The 22831-nt window shown below is 41.0% G+C and overlaps 6 protein-coding genes across 11 annotated transcripts; 2 read left to right on the top strand and 4 right to left on the bottom strand.

Moving 5' to 3' along the window:
- Window positions 1-525: 525 nt before the first annotated feature.
- Window positions 526-1567, bottom strand: BNAC09G33700D. Its single transcript, XM_013866766.3, has 3 exons — window positions 1269-1567; window positions 965-1197; window positions 526-876 (listed from the first exon to the last, which is right to left on the bottom strand). The coding sequence occupies exons 1-3, from the start codon at window positions 1473-1475 to the stop codon at window positions 684-686; spliced, it is 633 nt and encodes a 210-aa protein (XP_013722220.1). The 5' UTR covers window positions 1476-1567; the 3' UTR covers window positions 526-683.
- On the top strand, window positions 1514-2810 carry LOC106426053 (bifunctional bis(5'-adenosyl)-triphosphatase/adenylylsulfatase FHIT). Its single transcript, XM_013866767.3, has 5 exons — window positions 1514-1748; window positions 1840-1951; window positions 2017-2165; window positions 2270-2368; window positions 2445-2810. The coding sequence occupies exons 1-5, from the start codon at window positions 1689-1691 to the stop codon at window positions 2562-2564; spliced, it is 540 nt and encodes a 179-aa protein (XP_013722221.1). The 5' UTR covers window positions 1514-1688; the 3' UTR covers window positions 2565-2810.
- LOC106426050 (histone-binding protein MSI1) lies at window positions 2725-4779 on the bottom strand. The gene is made up of 6 exons (XM_013866765.3): window positions 4333-4779; window positions 3934-4260; window positions 3662-3814; window positions 3410-3534; window positions 3211-3306; window positions 2725-3118 (listed from the first exon to the last, which is right to left on the bottom strand). Exons 1-6 carry the CDS (start codon window positions 4675-4677, stop codon window positions 2884-2886), a joined length of 1281 nt encoding a protein of 426 aa, XP_013722219.1. The 5' UTR covers window positions 4678-4779; the 3' UTR covers window positions 2725-2883.
- A 2571-nt stretch (window positions 4780-7350) lies between these two features.
- LOC106426049 (formin-like protein 13) lies at window positions 7351-13719 on the bottom strand. The gene is made up of 17 exons (XM_013866764.3): window positions 13461-13719; window positions 12468-13168; window positions 12092-12313; window positions 10282-12005; window positions 10072-10186; window positions 9880-9951; window positions 9692-9790; window positions 9514-9555; window positions 9344-9424; window positions 9209-9259; window positions 9047-9128; window positions 8879-8973; window positions 8727-8798; window positions 8529-8645; window positions 8181-8249; window positions 8029-8095; window positions 7351-7910 (listed from the first exon to the last, which is right to left on the bottom strand). The coding sequence occupies exons 1-17, from the start codon at window positions 13531-13533 to the stop codon at window positions 7672-7674; spliced, it is 3921 nt and encodes a 1306-aa protein (XP_013722218.2). The 5' UTR covers window positions 13534-13719; the 3' UTR covers window positions 7351-7671.
- A 750-nt stretch (window positions 13720-14469) lies between these two features.
- LOC106426065 (phototropin-2) lies at window positions 14470-20123 on the bottom strand. Of its 6 annotated transcripts, XM_048768846.1 has the most exons (22): window positions 20020-20123; window positions 19712-19901; window positions 18892-19438; window positions 18622-18804; window positions 18445-18536; window positions 18140-18347; window positions 17651-17852; window positions 17476-17546; window positions 17284-17390; window positions 17146-17195; window positions 16813-17055; window positions 16647-16736; window positions 16496-16572; window positions 16319-16403; window positions 16150-16230; window positions 15967-16070; window positions 15802-15851; window positions 15553-15659; window positions 15347-15469; window positions 15095-15259; window positions 14857-14997; window positions 14470-14776 (listed from the first exon to the last, which is right to left on the bottom strand). In XM_048768846.1, the coding sequence occupies exons 3-22, from the start codon at window positions 19398-19400 to the stop codon at window positions 14660-14662; spliced, it is 2805 nt and encodes a 934-aa protein (XP_048624803.1). In that variant the 5' UTR covers window positions 19401-19438; window positions 19712-19901; window positions 20020-20123; the 3' UTR covers window positions 14470-14659. The 6 variants fall into 6 exon arrangements, with proteins under 6 accessions (XP_048624803.1, XP_048624805.1, XP_013722229.2 ...); XM_048768848.1 differs by lacking the exon at window positions 19712-19901 and having other exon boundaries at window positions 20020-20119; XM_013866775.3 differs by lacking the exons at window positions 19712-19901; window positions 20020-20123 and having other exon boundaries at window positions 16813-16872; window positions 16951-17055; window positions 18892-19694.
- A 164-nt stretch (window positions 20124-20287) lies between these two features.
- On the top strand, window positions 20288-22830 carry LOC106426062 (protein REPRESSOR OF SILENCING 3). Its single transcript, XM_013866773.3, has 4 exons — window positions 20288-20548; window positions 20629-20817; window positions 20919-21266; window positions 21372-22830. The coding sequence occupies exons 1-4, from the start codon at window positions 20345-20347 to the stop codon at window positions 22692-22694; spliced, it is 2064 nt and encodes a 687-aa protein (XP_013722227.1). The 5' UTR covers window positions 20288-20344; the 3' UTR covers window positions 22695-22830.
- Window position 22831: the final 1 nt, after the last annotated feature.

Genomic DNA, 22831 nt, shown 5'->3' with positions numbered 1-22831 from the left:
CATTGGTCCTATTAGGGCCAACCCTGTTTAAACCCTGTTTAAAAAATGAAGGTTAAGGTTACAAATGGGTTTGCAGGGTTAGGGCTAACCCTGTTAGGTTTAGCGCATATTAACATCCCTAGCAACTGGTAAGCATATCACCCCTTTTTATATACTCAATCATCAATGTTTGCACATTGCATGACCACCAACCCATTCCTTTGCGTGTGGAAGCCCATTGCAGAAATTGCAGAACTAGCTACACAAGAGTAACTTACTGAACTCAACCACCAATGGAGCTTACCGTGTATAGTTTTACATCTTCTGCAAGTGTAGAAATATTCATCACTTTGTAAAATTTGAACTTTGTGCTTTCCACATGGTAATTATAAAAACCCGTGTATCCCCATGGAGTAGTTAAAAGTATAATCTCCACACTGATTTGTCACAAATAAATGAGCAAGATCGATGGGACACACACAGATACAAAACTTACCAAGAACTCTGATCATGAGGAAGAAAACAGATATCTTGAATGATCAAAAATATGTGAAACTGCCTTTGATTGATTCTGGTCACTAGATTCAACTGAGTTGCAACATATTTGTAGTACACAGAAATACAAGAAGCTCAGTAATACACACTAGAAAGCACTCTTAGACAAAGATGGATTCCGACAATGAAAAAAAAGAAAGGACAAAGTACTATGCTACAGATTCTTGTTTTATTTTGGGCAAGAAGGTTTCCCACCATCCAGGTTCATACTTGGGGTATGGCGCCACCCAATTCTTAGGCTTATCGAACTCAAGAGTGGTAGGAGTAAAGGCCAAGGCTTCATCAAGAGAGGTCGCTTCAAAGGAATCAGCAAGCACTCGATCCAACCTTAACTTCATAAACCTGTTATAACACAAAAAAAAAAAAAAATCTGTGTGAAAGAGGTACAATTGTAAATAAAGAGACTTAGGGGTTCAAAAGGGTATCTAACGTGATCCAGGGTCCATTGGTGGAGACAAGAGCGACGGCAGGGCGACGGAGCCTTTGAGTGATCTTGGGGAACTTGTCGAGGAACTTGGGCTCAATGACGAGCCAGAAGTCTAGCTCTTTCTCATTCTCTCCGTAGTATCGAAGACGTTCAAACAACTGCTCCTGAAAGTGTTCCTCTTCGTCAAGCATGAACTTGGCGTTGGCAACCACGAAGTAGTACTTAGTGCTCTCTCCCTACAAACAATCATCGGTAAAAGGTAAGCATTTTGGTTCGATTATCGAGAAGGAGAGGAGAGAAGAGAAACCTTATTGTCAGACTGTTGTTCAACGGAAGAAGCAGCTGTTCTGAAAGAGGAGGAGAAATGTGATGCTAGAGACAGAGGCTGCTGTGGATAGAGATGTAGCTTCTTCGTCTGCTTGGGTAGAAGGTTAGAGGAGGTGAGAAGGTGCTTCGGACGGCAAGCGGCGGCGGTAGGCACCACCACGCCTAGTGCTCCGGTGACGCTCCACATTTTCTCTGAACTGAGTGTTTGATCGAGGCAGAGGAATCTGGAAAAATCTTATCTTTTTATCTCTCATCTCTCATCATCCTCTCTCTCTTTCTCAATTGATGGAATTAATTTAATGGGCCAGGCCTAAAAAGGAGATATGGGCCTGTAGCCCATGAAGAAGAAAGAGGGAAAGGTGTAACAGTGACTCAAAATGGCGATGGAGGCGGAGCTGAGATGCTGAAGCTACAAGTAAGCGGGAAGGCGATCTTGTCCACTGTTCGCTGTCGGAGAGAGGCAAGCTGTTACAAGATTTACCATTGTCGACTCTACTTTGTAACTTCGAACGATTGATGTTTCAGTTTCTGATTTGAATTTGATGCAGCAGATGTCGACTTCTTCTTCCTTCGTCTTTGGGCCTTACAAGATCGATCCGCGTGAAGTGTTTTACGCAACTCCTCTCTCGTACGCCATGGTTAATCTCCGACCCCTTCTTCCTGGTATGCCTACTAACTCTTCAGTCACTCATCCCCATTTCTTCTTCTGACATTGTTATTCGTTTCAGGTCATGTTCTTGTCTGCCCGAGACGCCTTGTGCCGCGCTTTACTGATCTCACAGCTGATGAGACCAGTGACCTTTGGCTTACTGCTCAGAAGGTTGGCTCTCGGATTGAGACCTTCCACAATGCAACTTCTCTCACATTAGCCATCCAAGTAACTACTTTCCAATTCATTCTTCATTGTGTGTGTGTGTGTGACTCTGAAAGGATCTGGATTGGAATGATCGCTGTAACTATGGTTTCTTGATAATGGCATAGGATGGCCCTCAGGCGGGACAGAGTGTTCCTCATGTGCACATTCATGTCTTGCCTCGTAAAGGTGGCGACTTTGAGAAGAATGATGAGATCTATGATGCAGTAAGTTGCTGTGTTTTCATCACATTCCTAGCTTGGAGTTTAGAAACGTCTTTAAGGTAGTGGTGTCTTGTTGTAGATTGATGAGAAGGAGAAGGAACTTAAGCAGAAGCTTGATCTTGACAAAGACCGTGTTGATAGGAGCATCGAGGAGATGGCTAACGAGGCTTCACAGTACAGGTCTCTTTTCGATTGCTAGTTATGAGCAAAAGCTATCCATTGGCTTCCAAGCCTTTTCAATAAGACCATTGTGACGAGCGATCCTCAAGTTGAGGTTGATGTTGATGTTAGAGACTTCAATTCAAACTTGTAATCTCTTTCTTATGCCACCAAAACTGAGAATCATCGAAATGTTTTAGTTCTGGTTGACATTTTTATTGTTATTATTAGAATCAACTATTTGTTTATTTGAAGAACCAACATGTATGAAATCTTGTTTCCACAACTTACATAAACAGATCAAAGGCAGGGATGTATAAAACAAATAATGTTACACAAGATATGAACCAAACAATAAGCTAAGAACCGTTTGTTGGTTCTTCCACTGTACCTGGACCATCATCCTCGTCATGATAAATGTTCTCAGCCATTTGCCATATTTGGAGTATGTTGTCCTCAGATACACTGGATATAACCCAATCTTCACAAGGGTTCCACGAGAAATCTGAAACTTTGCTGGTGTGACCACCATGGATAAACAGCAGCTCCGGTGGGCCGTCCTCTGCATCCTCTGCTGTCTGTTCGTCGTTGATCCTGTCATAAGACACCATCAAACACATTAATATATTGCTCCATAAGGAAACAAGAGCATTCTATAGCCAAGCAACAAAGCCTACTGATCAAACCTGCTAACGTCCCAAACCATAAGCCGTCTTCCAAGGCAACATGAGGCTAAGATTGTCTCGTTGTTTGGGTTCCAGCCAACTTGGAAAACCTCTTCCCTGGAATTCAAAGTAAATAATATCAGGTTAGCAATGGTGCGTTTACTTGAGCTAAATTACTTCTGAGTAACATATAATATGTCTCAAAGTAAAATGTTCTCACTTATGGCTATCAAATGTGTGAAGAGCGCTGTTTAGCATCCGTAGATCGAATAATTTAACAGTCTTATCAGTTGACCCTGTTGCCACAATCCACTCATTAACTGGATTGAAAGCTAAGCAATTAACCTGAGGCATTTAAAAGAATAAAAAAGCAATCAGAAAATACATAGAAGGCAAATATGATTCGATTGTTTTTTTTTTTTGTTTAGCATCAAAATGTTTTGTCTTAAAAGTCAGTTTACTGCAAACGCACCTCCATGGAGTGAGCTTCCACCGACTTTACTGGTCTACTGGGAGAAGGAGAACGAAGATCCCATATATGAAGGTATTGATCATCTCCAACGGATCCAAAGAGGTGTGCATGTTTCATATGCCATGCAACATCTTCCACGACGCCTTCATGAGCCTAAAATTAAAACAACTACTAATCAAGTACATTCATGGACTTGACTAATTCCTTTCAGTGGGTGCAATTTATTGTCCTCTGAATGATGCAAAACAATAGTCAAAAGAATGAAAGCAAACCTTGAAGATCTGCTGAGCGTCAAGAAGATTGCTTTTAGGAGTGGCGCAAACATCCCACAAGCAGATCTGAGCGTCATCAGAGCCGCTGAGCAAATGACCTTCCTTGAAGGTACTCCAAGACAGGCCATAACCTTCAGAGCTGTGACCCTTGAGCCTCATATCAGGGTTGCAAGCTCCATCAAGCGCTGGCTTAGACGGGTGCTTGCTGTAATCGAACAGATACACCTCCGCACTAACCGTCTTGGTGGCAATCATAAAAGGGTTCTGAGGCATATAGCGAGCTCGATTCACCTCACCTTCGTGAACTATCTGCTGGATAACTTGCACCTAAACGCAAAAGCAATCGACTTTCTTATAATTCAATTCGCTAAACCCCAGAATTAACCTGAAAAATTGTACCTTTCCGGAGGCGCAGCCAAACCCACCAAACTCGGAGCGGTCGTCGTCGTATTGACGCGCTTCGCTCTCGGTGTCTTCGAGAGGAAGCTGAACCTGGGCAATCATGAGATAATTGGGCTCGTTCTCGCAAGTGTGGGTACCGAGAATCATCTTCTGGACGGAGTAGTTTTGACCGGGAGGCTCCTCGCGGCTGGGGAGCCATTCAACGGTAAGGGAAGGCCACTCGAGAGCGTGAGTGATGACGAGGTCGTAGAGGAAAGGAGTGTTCTTCTTCCAGATCTTGTAGTCTTCGTTTATTATACGCTCCTCCGCCTCCCCTCGCATCTCCACGTCGTCTTTCGCCATTTCCGGCTATGAATTCTTTATTCCCGCGCACAAGCAGAAGACAAAAACCCTAAGACAACAGATCTCTTCTCTGTCCTATCTCCTATATATTGGTGGCAAAGAAGATGAAGTAGAAGGAACGAAATATTTTGACAAAAAAAGGAAGGAAAGATATCTAATGAGCCTATTTTGGAAAAGCCCATTTAGAGGCCCATTTAACAGACTTGCAACAACACCCAAGAAGAGAGAAAACGGCGATTTCATGCCCATTAAATCGCGATATGTTCAATTTATATCTGAAAATTTCAAATAACATACCCACTATTTATTTTTTCGGTGAAATCATATACCGGTCGCCATATTAGCTGCCACATCATCTAATTTAGTTGATGTAAATGTTACGTCGACGAGTATGCCACGTACACGATTTTTTTAAAAATAATCACATTATATAAATAGTTTTTTAGAAAATGTAAAATTTTATAAATTTTATTATTTAGAATATTAACAAATTTTAATTAAATCATAAAAATTTAACCTTATATAACATATATATATTCATAAATGTTTTGATCTTATCACAATATCGTCCTTATAAGAGTTATATATGTGTTGTGATGAATCAAATTTAATGTTAGTGTTGCAGTCGTCTTACTCTCGATAAATCATTGTTGTGTATAGGGTCGTGTATAAAATCCGTAACCTAAAATCCGAACCGAACCCAAACCGTATCCGGTCTTAAACGTAAAAAAATACCTGAAAGGATCTTGAAAAGTGTTACAAAACGTATACTGACCCATACTTACAAAAATATCAGTATGAATCTTAGGACATGTTATAAAATAGAATCGAAATCCGAAAAACCTGAACTGAACCCCAACGGATACTCTAACGCTACGATTAAAGAATTTATGATGTAAATTTATTATATAACATTTACAAATATAAATCTTATATAAGATTAAAATTTTATGATTTAATTAATTTTTGTTAATATTACTAAATAATAAAAAATATAAAATTTTACATTTTTAGAAAAGTTATTTTTAAAACGACAATTTTTAAAAAAATTGTACATGTGGCATCATTGTGAGTAAAATTGGCTAACTTAGCATCCCATCATTGAAATTAGATGACGTGACAACTGATGTGACGACTGGTGTATAATTTTGCAAAAAAGATAAATAATATGTATGTTAGTACATGTATTTTTTTGCACGGTCATATATAAGCTTGAACATATCTCGATATATTGGATATGAAATGACGGTTTTGGACACTACGAGTCCTTCCTTTCTTCATGGAGAGGGTCTGGTCCGTTGTGGGCACTTCAGCTACTGATAAAGATGGGAGTAGCGGGCCATTGATGGATTTGGTCGAGGATTTGAAGCCATGTACGTATAGGATAAGCTTCAACGCTGGAACATATTGCCCAGGAGGCTTCTTCCCTTATGTTTCCATTGCATTCAAGGTTATAGAGTCTGGAGCATTTCCACGTACCTCTGTTACTTTCACCATTTTCTTCCACAACATACCGTGGGAGCTAGAGCTGCTGCTGCACAGAGTCTTCAAATCATTTGGTTTTGGTTGTACCTGTTGGGATTCATCAGTGGTTACGTCAGAGAATCTGTCATAGACTGCGTTAGGATTTGGTGATGGAAATCAAACAAGATTGAGTAACTTAAACCAAGACAAGGACGTCATGTTAGGAAAAGGAAATGTCACTTTTATGGAGATATGGAAGTCGGCAGGATCCTGGAAATATTACTCTCATGGAGTTATGGAAGTTGCAAGTATTTTGGAATATTTCCTAATAGGTTTATGGAAAGGGGCGAATGCCCTAATCCGACTAGGTTAACCTAATAGACTCCTATTATATAAGAGGAGCTCGTGTATACTCTTTCTCCTTGGTCCAAGAAAAGACCTAGCTTGGTTTGTGAGCTTTGGTTGTGAGAGAAAGAGACGTGCTATATTTTTTGTACTTGAGATTATAGTGGATTGCCTCTTGCCAGGCCCCAGTGGACGTAAACCATTCTAGTTGAACCACTGGGTAAACAATTTCTTGTGTCCATCTTCTATCTTTTCTGCATTCTTCTTCATATCTCTATTATTCTACAAACTCAACTTTCTTACTTACGTCGTCGAGTTGGTTAGAGAGTGTATGAGTGAGTTTGTGTGTTTGATTTTGGTTCTTGAGTCAAACAATTTTGTCATTGTGGTTCAACAGTACTGTTACTGGACATATATCAAGACTGTTAAACAATAATAAAAAGGAAACTTTATGTGTTTCTTTTTTCCAAAAGATGGCAAATTCTTACACAAATGAAATATTATTGCTCCAAGCACTTGGATTTTCTCCTGTTTTGACCTCACCATCCCCTTGCTCTGAAACTTGTCTGCAACATACACATAAGAACTTGGCCTCCAACAATGCACCGGAGGAGCTCAGCCACATGCTATGAACTTGTGTTATTCAGAGCCTATGGTACTAAATAACACAGGGGTAGACATCAATAGCAGAAACACAGATCCCAAGTTCATAAATAGGTGATCATTAACAATTCATAACTATAGTAAAAACTATCAATATCTTCCACATCGTGAACAAATAGAAAGATAACTGTGAGGGAAGGATAAAAGTCCAGGCCACTCTCAAATCCACCCGACTTAGTTTTGCTACTCCAAAGACGATCATACAGAGGAGTTTTTCTTATTATATGCAAAAGTAGACACTTTGCCTCTTGTACAATTTTAAAGAAGGGAATAACATTGCTTATTGCAGATTTGACCAGGCATGTATGATGTAGTTGTGTTTATTGTTTTCTAATTACATTATTTTATACCCCCTCCCTATTTTACAAGTTAGCTTTGTCGTTAAGTGACAATGCTGCACTTTTCATATTGTCTGGAAACACCATGGGTTTAAGCCGCATAGCCTCCTCACCTTCGCCGGTCCGTTCCCGTCCTACACTGTTTTACTTCCATTGCCATCTAAAAATAGAAAGGAGCAGTTTTTCAAGCAGGGGTTCCTTCATCCAGTGTCTCCTTGGTTTCTTTATCAAATCCACTTATTTTTGTTTTCTCCTTCTTAACTTGTTCCTCCAAGGACAAGGGCTTCCTGCTTTCTTTATCTACTTCACTTATTTTTGATTTCTCGTCTTCAGCTTTCTTCTTAGCTTCTGCCTCAAGTTGTTTTCCGTTTTCTTCATGCGCACGGTTGAACAGCCTTACAAAGTTTAGAAGGGTAGACACCACTGCAATTACCATTTTGTTAGATTCAACAACTCTGAAAAACCTTGTTTCACATAATGTTACATATATATATATATATATATATATATATATATATATATGCATCTTGTATATGCATACCCTGTTCAAATGGACATTTAGCTGGGTCTTCACCAAAGTAGAGAATTAAGCCATCCACGTTTCGTCCCTGCGTTACATAATTATTTTTTTTCTGACCAACGGTAGAGAAGCCAATAATATATCAAATGCACACTGGATTTTTAGTGACATACCACTCCGGAATAGAGTGAAGCCAAGGACCTTACTTCTGCTTCCGCATAAAGAAGGAACTCCTTCAATATCTGCGAAATAAATAAATAAATAAAAGACCTTGATGTACATTTAGCTCTGTGCATATAAAACTTGATTGTTTTCAAATAAGACTTGATTGTTTCATATAACATAGCTCTGTCTGTGACAAAAAAAAAACATAGCTCTGGAAAAAGGAACTCCTTCAAGTAGAGGCTATGTCTACCTACACTACACAGCCTACTTAACTTTCTCATGAAAAACTTAACTGTTCTCCCAATAAACGATCTGAGAAAGCATTGAAAAGGGAACTAGTGATCGAACATAGATACCTTGTTAAAGTTATGTGAGATTGGGCCATCATTTTCGGACAAGGATAGTTCTTGTACGACTTTCTCCAGTCCCTTGTTTATAGCTTGCATCTCCTCCGCCAAAAACTTCAGTTGAATCTGTATTATCAAAGTTCAGAAAATTTAACACAGTTTTCAAGTTTCTTACCAAACCGCACATGAAATGTGATAGCTAAGTACCTTTGTTGAAGGCTCAAGTGAGGATAAATCTTTCGTGAAATCTAAAACTTCTGGCATTTTCTCAGCAAGAATCTGCAGACAATCCATCAGAATATAAATTTTTTCTTTATCTAGTTCATCCACATAGCTACAGAAGCATTACAGGAGCTTACCTTGCATAGATAATGCATCAGAGTCATACGGTTATTACGCGCCCGTGTTTCACTGAGTTTTGGCAGACTGTCCAGCTTAAACCCCACCGCAGCACCTAGACAGAAAGTACATTCAGCGCAGGATAAAAGATATAACCTATAGTTTCTGCGTTTCATTTTCAAACTCACCCCTAGCTGTCCCCTGGTTTAAGGCGTTTCCAAGGGACAAAACTGTCTGCATTATTCTTTTGAATTTCTCAGAATTCTTTATCTGATGAAAAGAGGAACAACAGAGTATTTGTGAGATATGTTTAATCACGTTGGGAGACCCGCAAGTTGAGTCTGACTAACCTGTTCTGCTGCGGAGTTCACAACACTTAGACTATTCTTGAGTTCAGAGATCTAAAACAAGTGTTTACTAGTGACCATTAGTACTAAAACCAAAGCTCAGGATACTCGTAATTAGTAGGGAATCAGTTTTCAAACCTGAGAACGGAACTGAATTTTGAATGAGAATACCCTAAGCTTTGTTTCCACTCGTGGGACTTTCATCATCTCTAAGAAGAACTGTCCAAACAATTTCAAGAAGCATATACGATGTTATCACTCTGATGGCTACTCCAATAAAACCACAAAATTGTTTCAAAGTTCTGTACCAGCTCGCATTTTCCAAGCTTGTCCACGTCACCAGTGTAACCCTGCAAACCATGCAAAAATGAAGAAAAATCAGAGGAACATACAAAAGGTGGATCACAGTATACCCATTTTGTGTAGGGGTTACTGGCTTTTGGAATCAAAACAGCAGAAAATTAGTTAGGAGTGCACTTCTTATACCTTAAGTAATTCCATTTCTTCTCTTGTTGGACAAAACTTGATTAGATTCTCAACCTGATCAGCATCAAGAGCCGATTCCTCCAGGTTAAGCACTGAGTACTGCCAATATTTACATAATCAATTTAGCTTTTAATTGTCATTAACATTTTACCCGATTAAACTGCCATCATTACAGAGCTTTATATTACCATCAAATCCTGCAGAGGTACTTTCACTTTTGAAAGCATAATTTCACAATTGTATGCTCGCCTGTGTTCAATCTGCAAGATAAGAGTTCCTCATAATAGTTAGTATTCCCATCGACAAAACTATCATTTTCTGGGAAACATATCAGAATCGACACAAGAACACAAATTTTAACTCTAAAATACACAATTTACCAGTTGAACTTTCTCGGGTTTAGGTCCACGAGAGCTATTTAGTCTCGACTTTCCTGCCTCTTCTGGAGCAGATGAGAAAAGACTTTCAAGCTCTGTCATGTCAATCTCAGGAGCCCTTAAACAACAACATGTAAGAACTAATGGCTTAGAAATCATACAAGAAATGAAGGCATCAGAGAAAGAAGTAACGACAAGATGAACAACGCATACTTAGAAGCTTCGCTAGACATTTGTGTTTCTGCCCATAAGCTCCCATTAACAGCTCTTGTCAGTTTCAACCAGTGGTATGGCTTCAACTTTTTGGCTGTATTCTTTGAATTTACACGTAACATTCTCCCTTTTCCTGATGAAAGAGACCCACCTGGTAAAGCAGGTGTCGGAGGCACACCAGTACCAGAAGATGGGGATGACTTAGTTCCTAATTTCGGAGGAGGGGGTGGTGCTGATGGTGACCTCATCTGACCTAACGGGGGTGGAGGTGGTGCTGACGGTGCCTTCATCTGACCTGGTGGAGGTGGTGCGTTTGGAGGGGGAGGAGGAGCAGGAGGCCGTGGAGGTGCAGGAGGTGAGCTTTTAATCGCAGAGTTTCCATGAGATTGTGGTATCGGGGGAGCTGGAGGAGGAGGAGGAGGGGGAGGGGGAGGGGAGGCAGCTATAGCTGGCGCTGGGGGTGGTACAGGAGGGGAAACTCTAGCGACTGTATTCTCGTCTGAATGCTGCATTGGAGAAGGAGGTGGGGGAGGAGGTGGCGGTCGGGGTAACCCATGTGTTTTGTCTGAGTTAGACACTGGAGAGGCAGCGATAGCTGGTGCTGGGGATGGTATAGGAGGGGAAACTGCAGCGACTATGTTCTGATCTGAATACTGCATTGGAGGAGGAGTAGGAGGGGGAGGAGGTGGCGGTTGAGGTAACCCATGTGTTTTGTCTGACTTAGACACTGGAGGAGGTAATCTAGCCGGTTGTCCAAGAGGTGAAGCCACATCATTGGGAGCTCCTATTGGAGGTGAAGCAGGACAAAAAGAACCAGATGTCTCAGCTTGGGAAGGTTTGGTAGGACCAGCTGATAATGTAGCAGATGGCAGAACCGACGATGATTTTGTTATTCTAGAAGACTCCTGAGGAGAAACATCGGATGCAAGAGAAGTTGGAGGCAGTGTCACGGGATGTTTTTCGTTTGGAGTTGTTTGATGAAATGTAGAGCCAGCTAATGACACCCACGAATTTCCCTGTGAAACTGTTTCAGCCGGTTGGACAACAGAATGCTGCAACTTTTCTGACGGTTGAGAAGCAACAGTTGGAACCGGAGGAGGTGAAGGAGGGGGAGGTGCTGCTACTGGAGCCAACGATGTTATAGTAGGATGAGGTAGTGACGGCGTGGAAGACGCAAATGAGACCACTTTCCCATTATTTTCCTCGGCTTTTTCAGAGAATTCAGAACCGTCCACAAAAGGTTTAACCGTTGCAGAATGATGCACAAGCTTGAGAGAAGGGGACTCTTGACCTGACAACTTTGTTGCATCCTGGCCACTTATCTGAAGGACAGAATGCGTATCTTCTGCTATAAAGTTCTTGGCTGTACCAGTAGGTTGTTTCTCCGGTGAGTCCACCGTTTCAACCTCGGACACTGAAGACAATTTTAACTTTGCATTACTATCCATTGCTGCCTGTTTCACTAAATCATGGATACTTTTGGGGCTTAACCCTTGTAGTCTTGGGCTTGAATTCCCCCCCTCTGGTCTTTCATGGACAGCATTTGCAATAGCTAAATGCTGAAGCATATTGCGAGTGGCATCCGTCTGATCAGCCCAGTCAACTTGATTGAAGAGCTCCTGAACTTTGGAAAAAACTTCTATTGGAAGACCATCTTTCTCCTCCAAGCACGAAAAATCCATGACGTCAACAGACGAGGCAGCATCCATATCTGAGAAGAGAAGCTTCACGCAGAAAAGTACTCTTTGTAAGTTACTAAGCTAAAAAGGAGTAGCCGCGCATAACATGTAAAGAGAATATGAGTACATACCTCAACTCTGAACCCCTTTGGGAATTGGTCTTTAATATGCCATAATGTGTCTACTTCGTCACGGTTAAGCATCAAGATGTTTGATCTAATAAAAGCTGTGTTGAAAACCACTCGAAACAACATGACCTCTCTTACCAGGTCGTCGTTCAAACTGAGGCACTCAATCACGATATCACCTTGAACATGACAATTGATGTCAATCTTGACTAATTCACATTCTGCCTGCAAAACCAAATAAAATGCAACAGAAGGCTGATCAATGATCAAAATTGATCTCTCTAGTTAAGATCATAAGATGAAGATGCAATTTGGCTTTTATCTATCATATGCTAGGACAGAGGTCACGTTATGATTATGAATCTGCCGTGAACAATACCTGCTTATAGACCCTAAGGTGTTTCCCTTTCTTAGGAGTGGAGTACAAAAGCTTGGGCTTTTTATCATCAACAAAAAGCGGATCCTGACCATACACCCGGAAGATTGGGCGGCAGCCTCCTTGTCCACTCACATCAGGAACAAATCTCAAAATAACACAGTCCATAGTGAGAGCCCTATCCAGAGGAGGCCATTCAGAGACCAGATTCCTTCTAGACACGTACTGTAGATATCGACACTGAGAAGGAATAGGGTTCAACGGCGAGAACAACTGAAGAAGCTCACGCGGAGCCTGCTTGTAGATCATATCCAAAGTCTTTAACTCGCCACTGTACTGCTTCCTGTATATAAGCAGCGCAGCTAGCATGAAAGCCAGAACAGGCCAAGCCCCTCGCTCGCAATGCATAAGCAACAAGTTACTTGGGCCAAGCGAGAGCCAGCTTTCACTCGAGCGGAGAAAATGGTGCATGACTTCCACAGGCAATAAAGAGCAGCCTTCGTAGTGGCGAGGGTAATCCATTATGGTCAAGCCGTGTTCTGATAAGACATCAGCCATCACGCTACGAGTACCCACTTCACGGAAATTAAAGACAAGAGAGGATACATCGGGGAAGTGCTCCTGCAGCTGGTTGACTACTCCCGCCATGTAAACTTTGTAGTTCTCTTCTTCCCAAGAATCGGAGGAGAAGCAGCAGTCAAACACTGCAAAATAAAGATAGAACATTTGTCTTCAGTATCAGTGTCTTAAAAGCCAATCATGATTTAAAATTTAAAAAAAAATCCTATTTTTATCGCAGACACACAAACATTGCCAAAGCTATCAACTTTCTGGGAAAGTAGAAGATCACAGATCAATATTTGACCTAGATCAAAGATAAAAAACGATCTAATTTCACAGAAAGTAGCAATGAACATAGAAAGCCTCGATTTTTTCAGACACTCAGATTCATAAGACCGGGAAGTAGAATCAGACAGAGAATAGAGAGAAACAGACCGAAAACTCGGTCGCAAATCTCGAGCAAACCATCTGGAGGCTTGCGGTAGAACAATTTGCGAAACAAGGCCATTGAATCAAAACCCTAAACCCCCTTCTTCTTCTTCTTCTTCTTCTTCTTCTTCTCGTTGGACACAGAATCGACGACCTTTGTGTTTACTTTTTTTTTTTGAAATCTGTTAGGAAGAAGGAGATGTAAAAATGGTGTTGTATCCAGGAAGAGGAGAAGGTCAGCTTCTTCTGGCGCGTTTTACTGACGACGTGGATCCCATTATCAGCCGCCATCTCTTTCATCGTGCCACGTGTCTTCTCATCTACGGACGCATCGGCATTAATCTCTCAGTCCGTTTTTGTTTTAATGGGCTTTTTATTTAGGCCCATGCGTAAAGCCCGCCTATGCCTAAAGAGCAGACTCCTGGTTTCATGCAGTGTAGTAGATCCTGGCTCTTTTCAACTTCTTTATTGGCTTTGTTTTCAGACCTTCAGTTCAAAGAAAAATAATGGTTCATAACTATAGGAGCTCTGTTTTAGGCTTTTAGCATAACTTTACGTAGCGAGTTTGGTTCTGTTTTAGCATAATTCTGATCTGTTAGTTATAAATTCTCTGTTTTTTTTGTTTATTCTGGTTGTAGAGATCCTTGCCATGTTCAATTTCTCCAATGGCATCGTAGATTCTTGTTTTCATACTTTCATTCTGAAATAAAATGATGTTTCCGAACTATATTAGCTCTGTTTTAGTATAAATTTGCTTTAGATAGTGAGTTTGGCTATTTTTATCAAAAAAACTTAACTCTGATCTGTTAGTTAATAAACTACTTTGATGGGTATTCTGTTTCTCTTATTTTGGCGCACATTCAGGCGTCAGTTTTAGGGGGCTTAAGTCAGAAGAATGATTCCTATTTTATTTTCCAAGGTGTGACAGAGTAAAAAAAGGGTGTGAAACATTTTAACAATATTAACTTGGTCATGAATTACTGTATGTGTTTTTATTTTTGATGATTCGAAGATATAAAAGCAATGGAAAATTGTGTTTAATATGTAAGCAACTAGAATACAACACCACCTCTTATGTCTGATGTATTATTACATATATAACATGTAAGCAACTAGAATACAACACCATTTTGCTTTATTGAGAAGAATAGGTTTGCACTAAAATGAGTCTCAAAGGCAGAAGAACGGAAAGAGTCGGTGTTTGTTTAGAAGAGATCAATGTCAATAGAATTCACAAGCACCCCATCATCTTCCCAGTTTATATCTTTGGCTTTCGGATCTTTCTCTATTATACGCAACGGTGCTTCCAATGGTGGAGGGCTCTGCAATCACACTCTACATATGTTAGCCGACAAACACGACTGTATGGACATGAACTAATATATGAAAGTTATAGTCCTACCATGCCTCGTATGAGAGGCCAATTGATCCCGCGGAAGAAAGCATGCTGTTTTATCTCATTTGTCCCACCTTTGGATCCTAACCGACTGCTTGGATCTCTATTTAGCAACATGTTGATCAACTGTCTACCTACAAGACTTACCTGCACCAGTTCATGGTTAAATTAGTATTTGTTTTTTTTTTTTCATTTGCAAGACAAACATGTTGTTACAAGATAGATGGATAGATAGATAGCTCACAGGGATACTGCTGGGGAAGGTGAGATCTTTGTGCAAGATGTTGGCAAATGTTTTCTGCCTATTCTTACCCCTGAAAGGTGTGCGACCATAAAGCATCTCATACAACAAGATACCTAGTGCCCACCAATCAATAGCACTCGTATGCCCAGAGCCCGTGATTATCTCCTGTAATGATTAGGTAAACTATGAATAGACACGCATTGAGGACAGCAGCTGCAAATGAAGAGATAAACATTAAGTGCATGACCGTACAGGCGCAATGTATTCTTCAGTCCCTACAAACGAGTTCGACTGGGCGTTTGGTTCTGCAACAAATGTCGGTAATGGTTGACTCTTGGATCTCCTTCGTTTGCTAGGTGCAGGTGGAATAATAAGCTGCACACAATAATTCTCCTAAGTATCACATATCTTTATATTATCAGTAAATAAATGGAGTTGGAGTTAAAAAACACAAGTACCTGGGGTGTGCAGGCCGTCATGAATGATAGATCAAAGTCTGCTAATACAATGTGTCCATCCTTCATGAGCAGTATATTTTCAGGCTTCAGGTCTCGGTACACTATTCCTGTTTATGGAGCATATATACTTATTTTAAACGAAACTGCTAGAATGATTGGAGGAAAAGACTACTCAAGGCGTGTGGCTAAATGTATAAACAAGAAATGTTTAGATTAACAGAGACAAGGATTCATTTCACTATTTGTTACCTAAGCAGTGAAGATATTCTAAGCCAATAACGACCTCTGCTGCATAGAACCTGATGACAAAGCAACTAATTAGAGTTACTCATAAGGGTAAGAACACCACATTGATATATGCTTCTGACCAGTGGATCTTGTGTCACACATAATGGATCAAATTAGAGTGAGTACCTTGCTGAATCCTCCGACAAAAATTTCATCGGTTGTCTGTCAAGCAGTGCAAACAACTCTCCACCGGGGCAGAAGTCTGTAATCAAACAAACATGCGTAGATGTCTGGGGCCAGAACATAACGCTTTAGCAATGAGAAGCAGGAGCTGAAATGATCAGAAACAAAAAAGTAGAAAAAAATTACCTGAAAGGAAGCGTAGAGAGTGGGAAGGAAAGGATGATCCAGAAGGGAAATGATTTCTCTTTCGATGCATGCTCTGTGAACCTGTATAAAAGCTGCACGTTGTCAATGAGAGGTATAATAGAAAATTTCATTTTTAGGATGAAAAGGGAACTCATTCTCCATCATATACCTTGTTACGATTCAACATCATGGTTTTCTCCATTGCCTTCATGGCATACAACTCACCTGTGCCTTTCAGTTCAACCAAATGGACACTATGTATCCCATAGAAGCAAAATCATGTAAGTATATACAAAGTAAAAGGAGACTAGAACATATTTTTACTTCAAGTTTACTATTATGGTACCTGCCAGTATCACCAGAGCCCAACGGTTTTATTGGCTTGAAATGGTGTAGTCCTACTGTTTCTCCACTTGCTTGGATCTACAAAGGAGACTATAGCAATCAAAACAGGATGACAGAAACAAAGTAAAACAGTAATGTAGTTTGATGCATGCCTTCTGTATTGCTTTCCAGGACGTACTCTCCTTCTTGTGAGGCAAAGGATAGACAGGTTTTGAGTGTGCAGCCCACAGGTCTTCCGGCCGCTAAAACACATCAAAGATCGATTGCATTTTATACCTTTGCATCTTTGTTAAGTAACCATGAACTAATGAAACTTACCATATTAGCATCTGGAAGTTCTCTGACAGCTTCATCTACATTTGTTGCTGTAGCTTTCACCTGAACAATGTGATAAGTCTCCTCTGATGGAAAAGAGATTTTTTTTTTTAAAAGCGCAGAAGGATATGAACTAAGTACCAGTTTAGAACTCTGCATCTCTGTTCTCTCAGATAAACGGTTTCGGAGAGGTTCCACATGATCACTTCCATCAAGCTGCACACCAATGAAGTATTGAAGCTCTCCCTGGTGATGAAAAAATTCATGTAGTCAGCAAAATATCAAAAAAAAATTTCAAGTACCTGAATCTAGACATAACAATAATCTCATGGCGACCTTTTGATCACGCATAGGTTGCAAGTGGAATAAGTTCCAGAATTTCTTTCCTGCAAATGATTCAGAGGACTGATGAGCATCTGCAGTTGAAAATTTGCAGGAGAATTATTTGAAAATGTTCATTATCAGATAACTTACCGCTCTTCGTGTAGTTTATCAACTGTACAGTTATCTCCCTTTGCTCTCTAATTGCGTCTCTTATCTTCTGGACAGTCGCTTGATCTGTCTCTGGCCCCTGAAGAAACCTGAGGCCAACCACTTTGCACATCTTCATATCCGGCATGATGAATCTCATGAGTGAAAGGTACAAGGAGAAGAATATTCACATACCGACAGTTTCTCCCCAAAATTTCCTCACGTGTATACTCTGTCAGTTCAAGAAAGCTGTCTGATGCAAATATCTGCAGAGAAAACAATTTGCATCATTATATGTTTACCACATGTCTATGCCAACATAGCAGCACACTTGACTAATATAATCGATATATGACTGAAATAAACATACAATAGGAGTATCAGGAAGACGAGGATCACTGATGACGAAATTCTTCTCTATGCGCTCAAGAGTGGTAGCCAGATCAATCCCTTGACGAATATCCCTTTCTCTTTCTAAACGGTCCCAACTGTCCCTCGGCTCTATTACTTCTGTGCTCAACATCAATTCTTCAGGTTCCACACTAGGAGCATCAAGTGATTTGCTCTTTGACCTGCACGTTGCATGAGGGTTGATCAAAAAATCATTCAGGGAATATATCTACAGCTTCAGAATATGTTAGAGAATACATTCTAAGGCTTAGCACAAGGTTACAAAAGTACACAACAAATAAATAGAATAGAGTAGGACATTGCAGCAACTGGAGTTTGGCAATGATATCAAACAAGTTGCTTTCAGCAAAATGCTGGCACTTCCATCACACTTTTGTGAGCAAGATACATGCCTTTAAGGATTTAATGTTTACGAGTAATCATGGATATGGGGGTGAAAAAGACTCACTTCGCTGGAGTAGAAACACGTCCAGGTGTTCTGGCTGACTTTGAAGCCTCATCTGGTTGTATAGCTTGTCTAACAGGTGTAGTGGTAGTAGTACTACCAGGCGTCACCATTACATCATTGCTCACTGAATCTCGCACTTGAGACTTGCGATGTCTCACTGTTTGCACGACCTCAGTAATGGAATCCAAAGCTTTCTCCTTCTGGCGAGCTGAACCAACATCAAAATCATGACATTTTAACATTCATTGTTCTTATCACACAAAAGAAAAGAAAAATTCGTTAATTCTATAGAGGGAAGCAGAAACCATCATATCGGATCAGGGATTTGGAGAGTCCATTAGGCCTCAATGCTTTATCGTTCACGCCTTCTGTGTATTTGCTTACTTCAACCTGCATCCTGCAATACAGGAGAAAGACGGAAGCGTGAGAATGATTGGTAGAGGAGACAGTTAACTAATAAAGGAAAAAAAAGGGGGAGGTACCCAATGAATTTGATGGTGTTGCCTTGGTCATCCTTAATAGGAGTGATTGTGAGAAGATTCCAAAAGGGAGTTCCGTCCTTTTTGTAGTTCAAGAGCCTTCCACAGTAACTCTTTCCATTCTTGACAGCATCTCTGATTTTGGCAACCTCTTTCTGGTCTGTGTCAGGCCCTTGCAGAAACCGGCTGCCATGGGTTTCAAAATCAATATCATGCTAAGTACCAATCATGGATGAAACTAGGAAAAAAAAGATTTTATGAGAGGAGACGTACCAGTTTCTTCCAACAATCTCTTTCGAAGAATAACCAGTCATGGTGAAAAATCCACTGCTGGCATATACTATGGGACAGTGTGGCTGTGTAGCATCAGAGACAACAAAAGTCTGCTGCAACGTGGAAAGAGCGGTTTTGAGCTCCTGCGACACTCTAGGAAAGGCCCCAGATTCAGAAGATGATGATTCTTCAGATGACCTCCTAGACGTCTTGCTTCGGTCCACTTCACTTGACACCTTGAAACTAATCCCATCTTCTCCCGAGTCAGGCTTAACAGCTGATAAACCCCACTCAGCAGTTCTCTCTGCTAACTTTGCAGTATCTTGAAACTCCATCCACTTACTGCTGCTTCCTTTTCCATTTTCATCGTGAGGCTTTGATGAAGAAGAAGCTGAAGCTGATCCGTTTACCTCTTTACCACTCGAGGGGTTGAAAACCTCAAGTGATTTGCGTTCACTTAATGGCTCTAAATCCGTGAAGATAGACGGAGGGGCTCTCGGCATCTCCATAATGTTTCTTTATTCTCTTTCTTTTGGCGAAACAGAGGCTACAAATCAAAACCAGACAAGTTCACCACAGAGTTAGATAGGTAGATGAGAGGCTAACACACCTGGTACCGGGAACATCCAATAAATGGCATTAAAGGTGTTTGAAAGCAATCAAGAAACACGTTAAAGAAAGATTGAAGTTGATAATAAAAATAAAACGAAAATAAATAAAGACCAGACGTGTAGCTTTATCAGCTGCAACTCTGGATATATAGTACATGGCTTTAAAAGGAGCAAAGACGATGAGAAAGCTTTGATAGTTGAAAACTCACAACTGTACAATAATGTTTCTGAGGCTGCAAATGAGCGATGCGGAGGGATAGACATCGCTTTCGTCTATTAAAAACTCACATGGACCCATGAAGTAAGGACCACACCCTATGTTTACCCTAAATACGTGCACTCTTGTTCATCATTCCCCTCTTTTGTAATTTCTTCATCATCTTGAATTTATTACACTCTCTATTCACATTTGCAATAATTGATTTGAAAAAAAAACTGACAAACCGACACACCTGCTTCTCAGGTTCGGTAACTGTAATATCATAAAGTGAAAATTAGATAGAACTCAGTAACTTACGAGTGTCGGAGTAGCACATGCGCCATTTGATTAGACGGAAGACGAACACTGTGTGTATCGTCTTTCTCCCAGGATGCTTTCGCAGACGACGAAACAACAATTTTGTCTTGCGTCTATTCATTCACCGTCTGTTTCAGCTTTCAAATAATGGTCGATAAATTAATTAAGGCGGACCCCACCCCATAAGCAAAAACCTCTTCAGGGATGTTAGTGGGTCTGTTCTTTTCCCACTTAAAGCCCATTATGACCTTTAATAATGGGCCTTATTAACGAGGGAGACTAGGGGAAGAGAGAAAGAAACTGAAGCAGCAGAGAAAGAAAAACAATGGAGGGAGGCGGAAGCGGCGGCGGCGTTAGGCTTCATGTCGGAGGATTAGGAGAAAGCGTCGGGAGAGACGATCTTCTCAAGATCTTCTCTCCCATGGGCTCCGTCGAAGCTGTCGAATTTGTCAGGACGAAAGGTCGCTCCTTTGCTTACATCGACTTCTCTCCCGCCTCCGAGAACTCACTCACCAAGCTCTTCTCCACGGTGAGCTGATTCGATCCACCTCCTTCTCTTTCCTTATTCCCTGCTCTCTATTGTTCTTAACCGTGATTCGATTTTGGCAGTACAATGGATGTAAGTGGAAAGGAGGGAAGCTGCGGCTGGAGAAAGCCAAAGAGCATTACATGGCTCGCTTGAAGAGGGAATGGGCAGAGTCAGCTTCTGTTTCTGCTTCTTCTGATGACACTGTTAAAGCCCCCGAGGAGTCACCTCCTTCCACTCACCTTAACATCTTCTTTCCCAGACTCAGAAAGGTACCTAAAAAGCTCATCTGTTACATCTAAGGTAGTACCGTAGTAGTAGTAGTAACTTGGAGTTGGGGATTAGGGTTGAGATGACTTTGGTTTTGCTGCAGGTGAAAGCTATGCCACTAAGTGGAACTGGCAAACATAAGTATAGCTTCCAGCGTGTTGCGGTGCCGTCTCTTCTTCCCAAGACTTTTTGCGATTGTGAAGAGCATTCTGCTTCTCTCACGCCTCAGGAAACTCATGCCCGTGATGTGGAAGCGCTTAATGTGGGGATAAACGAAGAAGAGGTGAATATTATGAACTCCGTGATGAATAAGCTTCTTCAGAAAGACGACAGCGTCATCAGTGAGAAAGATGACATCATCGTAGATACCAAAGATAACATTTTGATCAATGTGGTATCTAATGGGAAGGACATGATGGACGCTGAGCTGGATATCTTGTCAAGAAAACGGGTACTTGTAGCTAATGTGTTTTCATTTTTACCTTTACCTAATAGTGTGGCATCTACATAACATACCTTATCTCTGATATGGCTTTTTTATTTAATCTTAACTCAGAAATCAATGCTTGATCAAACACATGTAAGTGGAGAAGGATATACTGAGGGAACAAAGGGGAACAACATTCATCCAAACAAGAAGAGGCAGTCAATCATTCCAGAGGGAAGTGGAAAACCGGAAGCTTCACAGGCCATACGTGAAAAAAAGAAACCTTCTGAAGTCGATCCGGATGAACCAAGCAGAACAACAGGCGTCAAGAAGTCGAATGACAATATTTCCTGGTCTCAAAAGTCTTCCTGGAAAGCACTTGTGGCCAATGGAAACAGCAGTAACTTTAGCGTATCCAGTTTCTTGCCAGATGTTAGCTCCAGTAAAGCAGTACAACCTGCATCAGACACCGACTTTGAAGGTTCAGACCACTCAGAGTCAGAAGATACTGACGTTGTAGATTCAGACCACTCAGAGTCAGAAGATGATGACGTTGAAGGTTCAGACCACTTAGAGTCAGAAGATGCTGACGTTGTAGTTTCGGACCACTCAGGGTCAGAAGATGCTGACATTGAAGGTTCAGACCACTCTGAGTCAGAAGATAATGACGGTGTAGGTTCAGACCACTCAGAGTCAGAAGATGCTGATGTTGTAGATTCAGACCACTCAGTGTCAGAAGATGCTGACGTTGACGGTTCAGAACACTCAGAGTCAGAAGATGCTGATGTTGACGGTTCAGAACACTCAGTGTCAGAAGATACTGACGTTGCTGACATAAATGTGGATGCTGAAACAGAGGAACTTGCAGCAAGCACCGAGGGCGACAGTGAGGATGGAAGTTTGAACGTGGAAGAGGATGAGAATGCAGCAGAGGATTTGAATGCAGAAAATGAAAGCTTAGATCATGATATGGACGAAGAAGAGACAGAGAAAGGACAATTGGAAGCTTCTAAGAAGTCAGCAGGAGGTTCATTATGGCTTCAGAAGGCTTCTTGGACTCAGCTGGTTAGGGACCAGAATGCTTCATTCAGTATTACTCAACTCTTCCCGAATTTACCTCCTGAGAAGACCGAAGCAGATAGAGTGAACAACAGTGGAGATGGCCAGTTCACCTACTCTAACCAGAGTGGAAGTGCCAATGGTGTCGAGGTTGCGGGAGTCCACGGGGCTAGTAGTAGTACCCCTCTGAGAAGTTTAAAAGAGAATCAGCAGACTCTGAAGGCTAAGAATGTGAGTGGAGGAAGTAGATTGGGTGTGAAGAGGCCGATTAGGAGAGAGATTGGATCAGGGGAGACTTGCGCTTTTATGAGAAGCGAGACTTCTGTGAGCGAGTGGAAAAGGGCTAAGAAGGCATTGAGCGAACCAAGCAGAAAGAAGAAAAGTGAAGAATGAGTTGGATTGTAACAGATCTATAAAAGCTCTTCAAATTATGTATTCCTCTGCGGTTTTTGTGTTAATTATACATTTTGTTCTCTTTATACATTTTGTGCTCTTTATTTAAGTTATCGACGTTCACTGGTTTGAAGCAT

This window comes from Brassica napus, chromosome C9 (genome assembly GCF_020379485.1).
Source record: "Brassica napus cultivar Da-Ae chromosome C9, Da-Ae, whole genome shotgun sequence".
Taxonomy (NCBI): domain Eukaryota; kingdom Viridiplantae; phylum Streptophyta; class Magnoliopsida; order Brassicales; family Brassicaceae; genus Brassica; species Brassica napus.
Note: the sequence above shows the minus strand (reverse complement) of the source record. Positions and strands in the feature narration are given on the sequence as shown.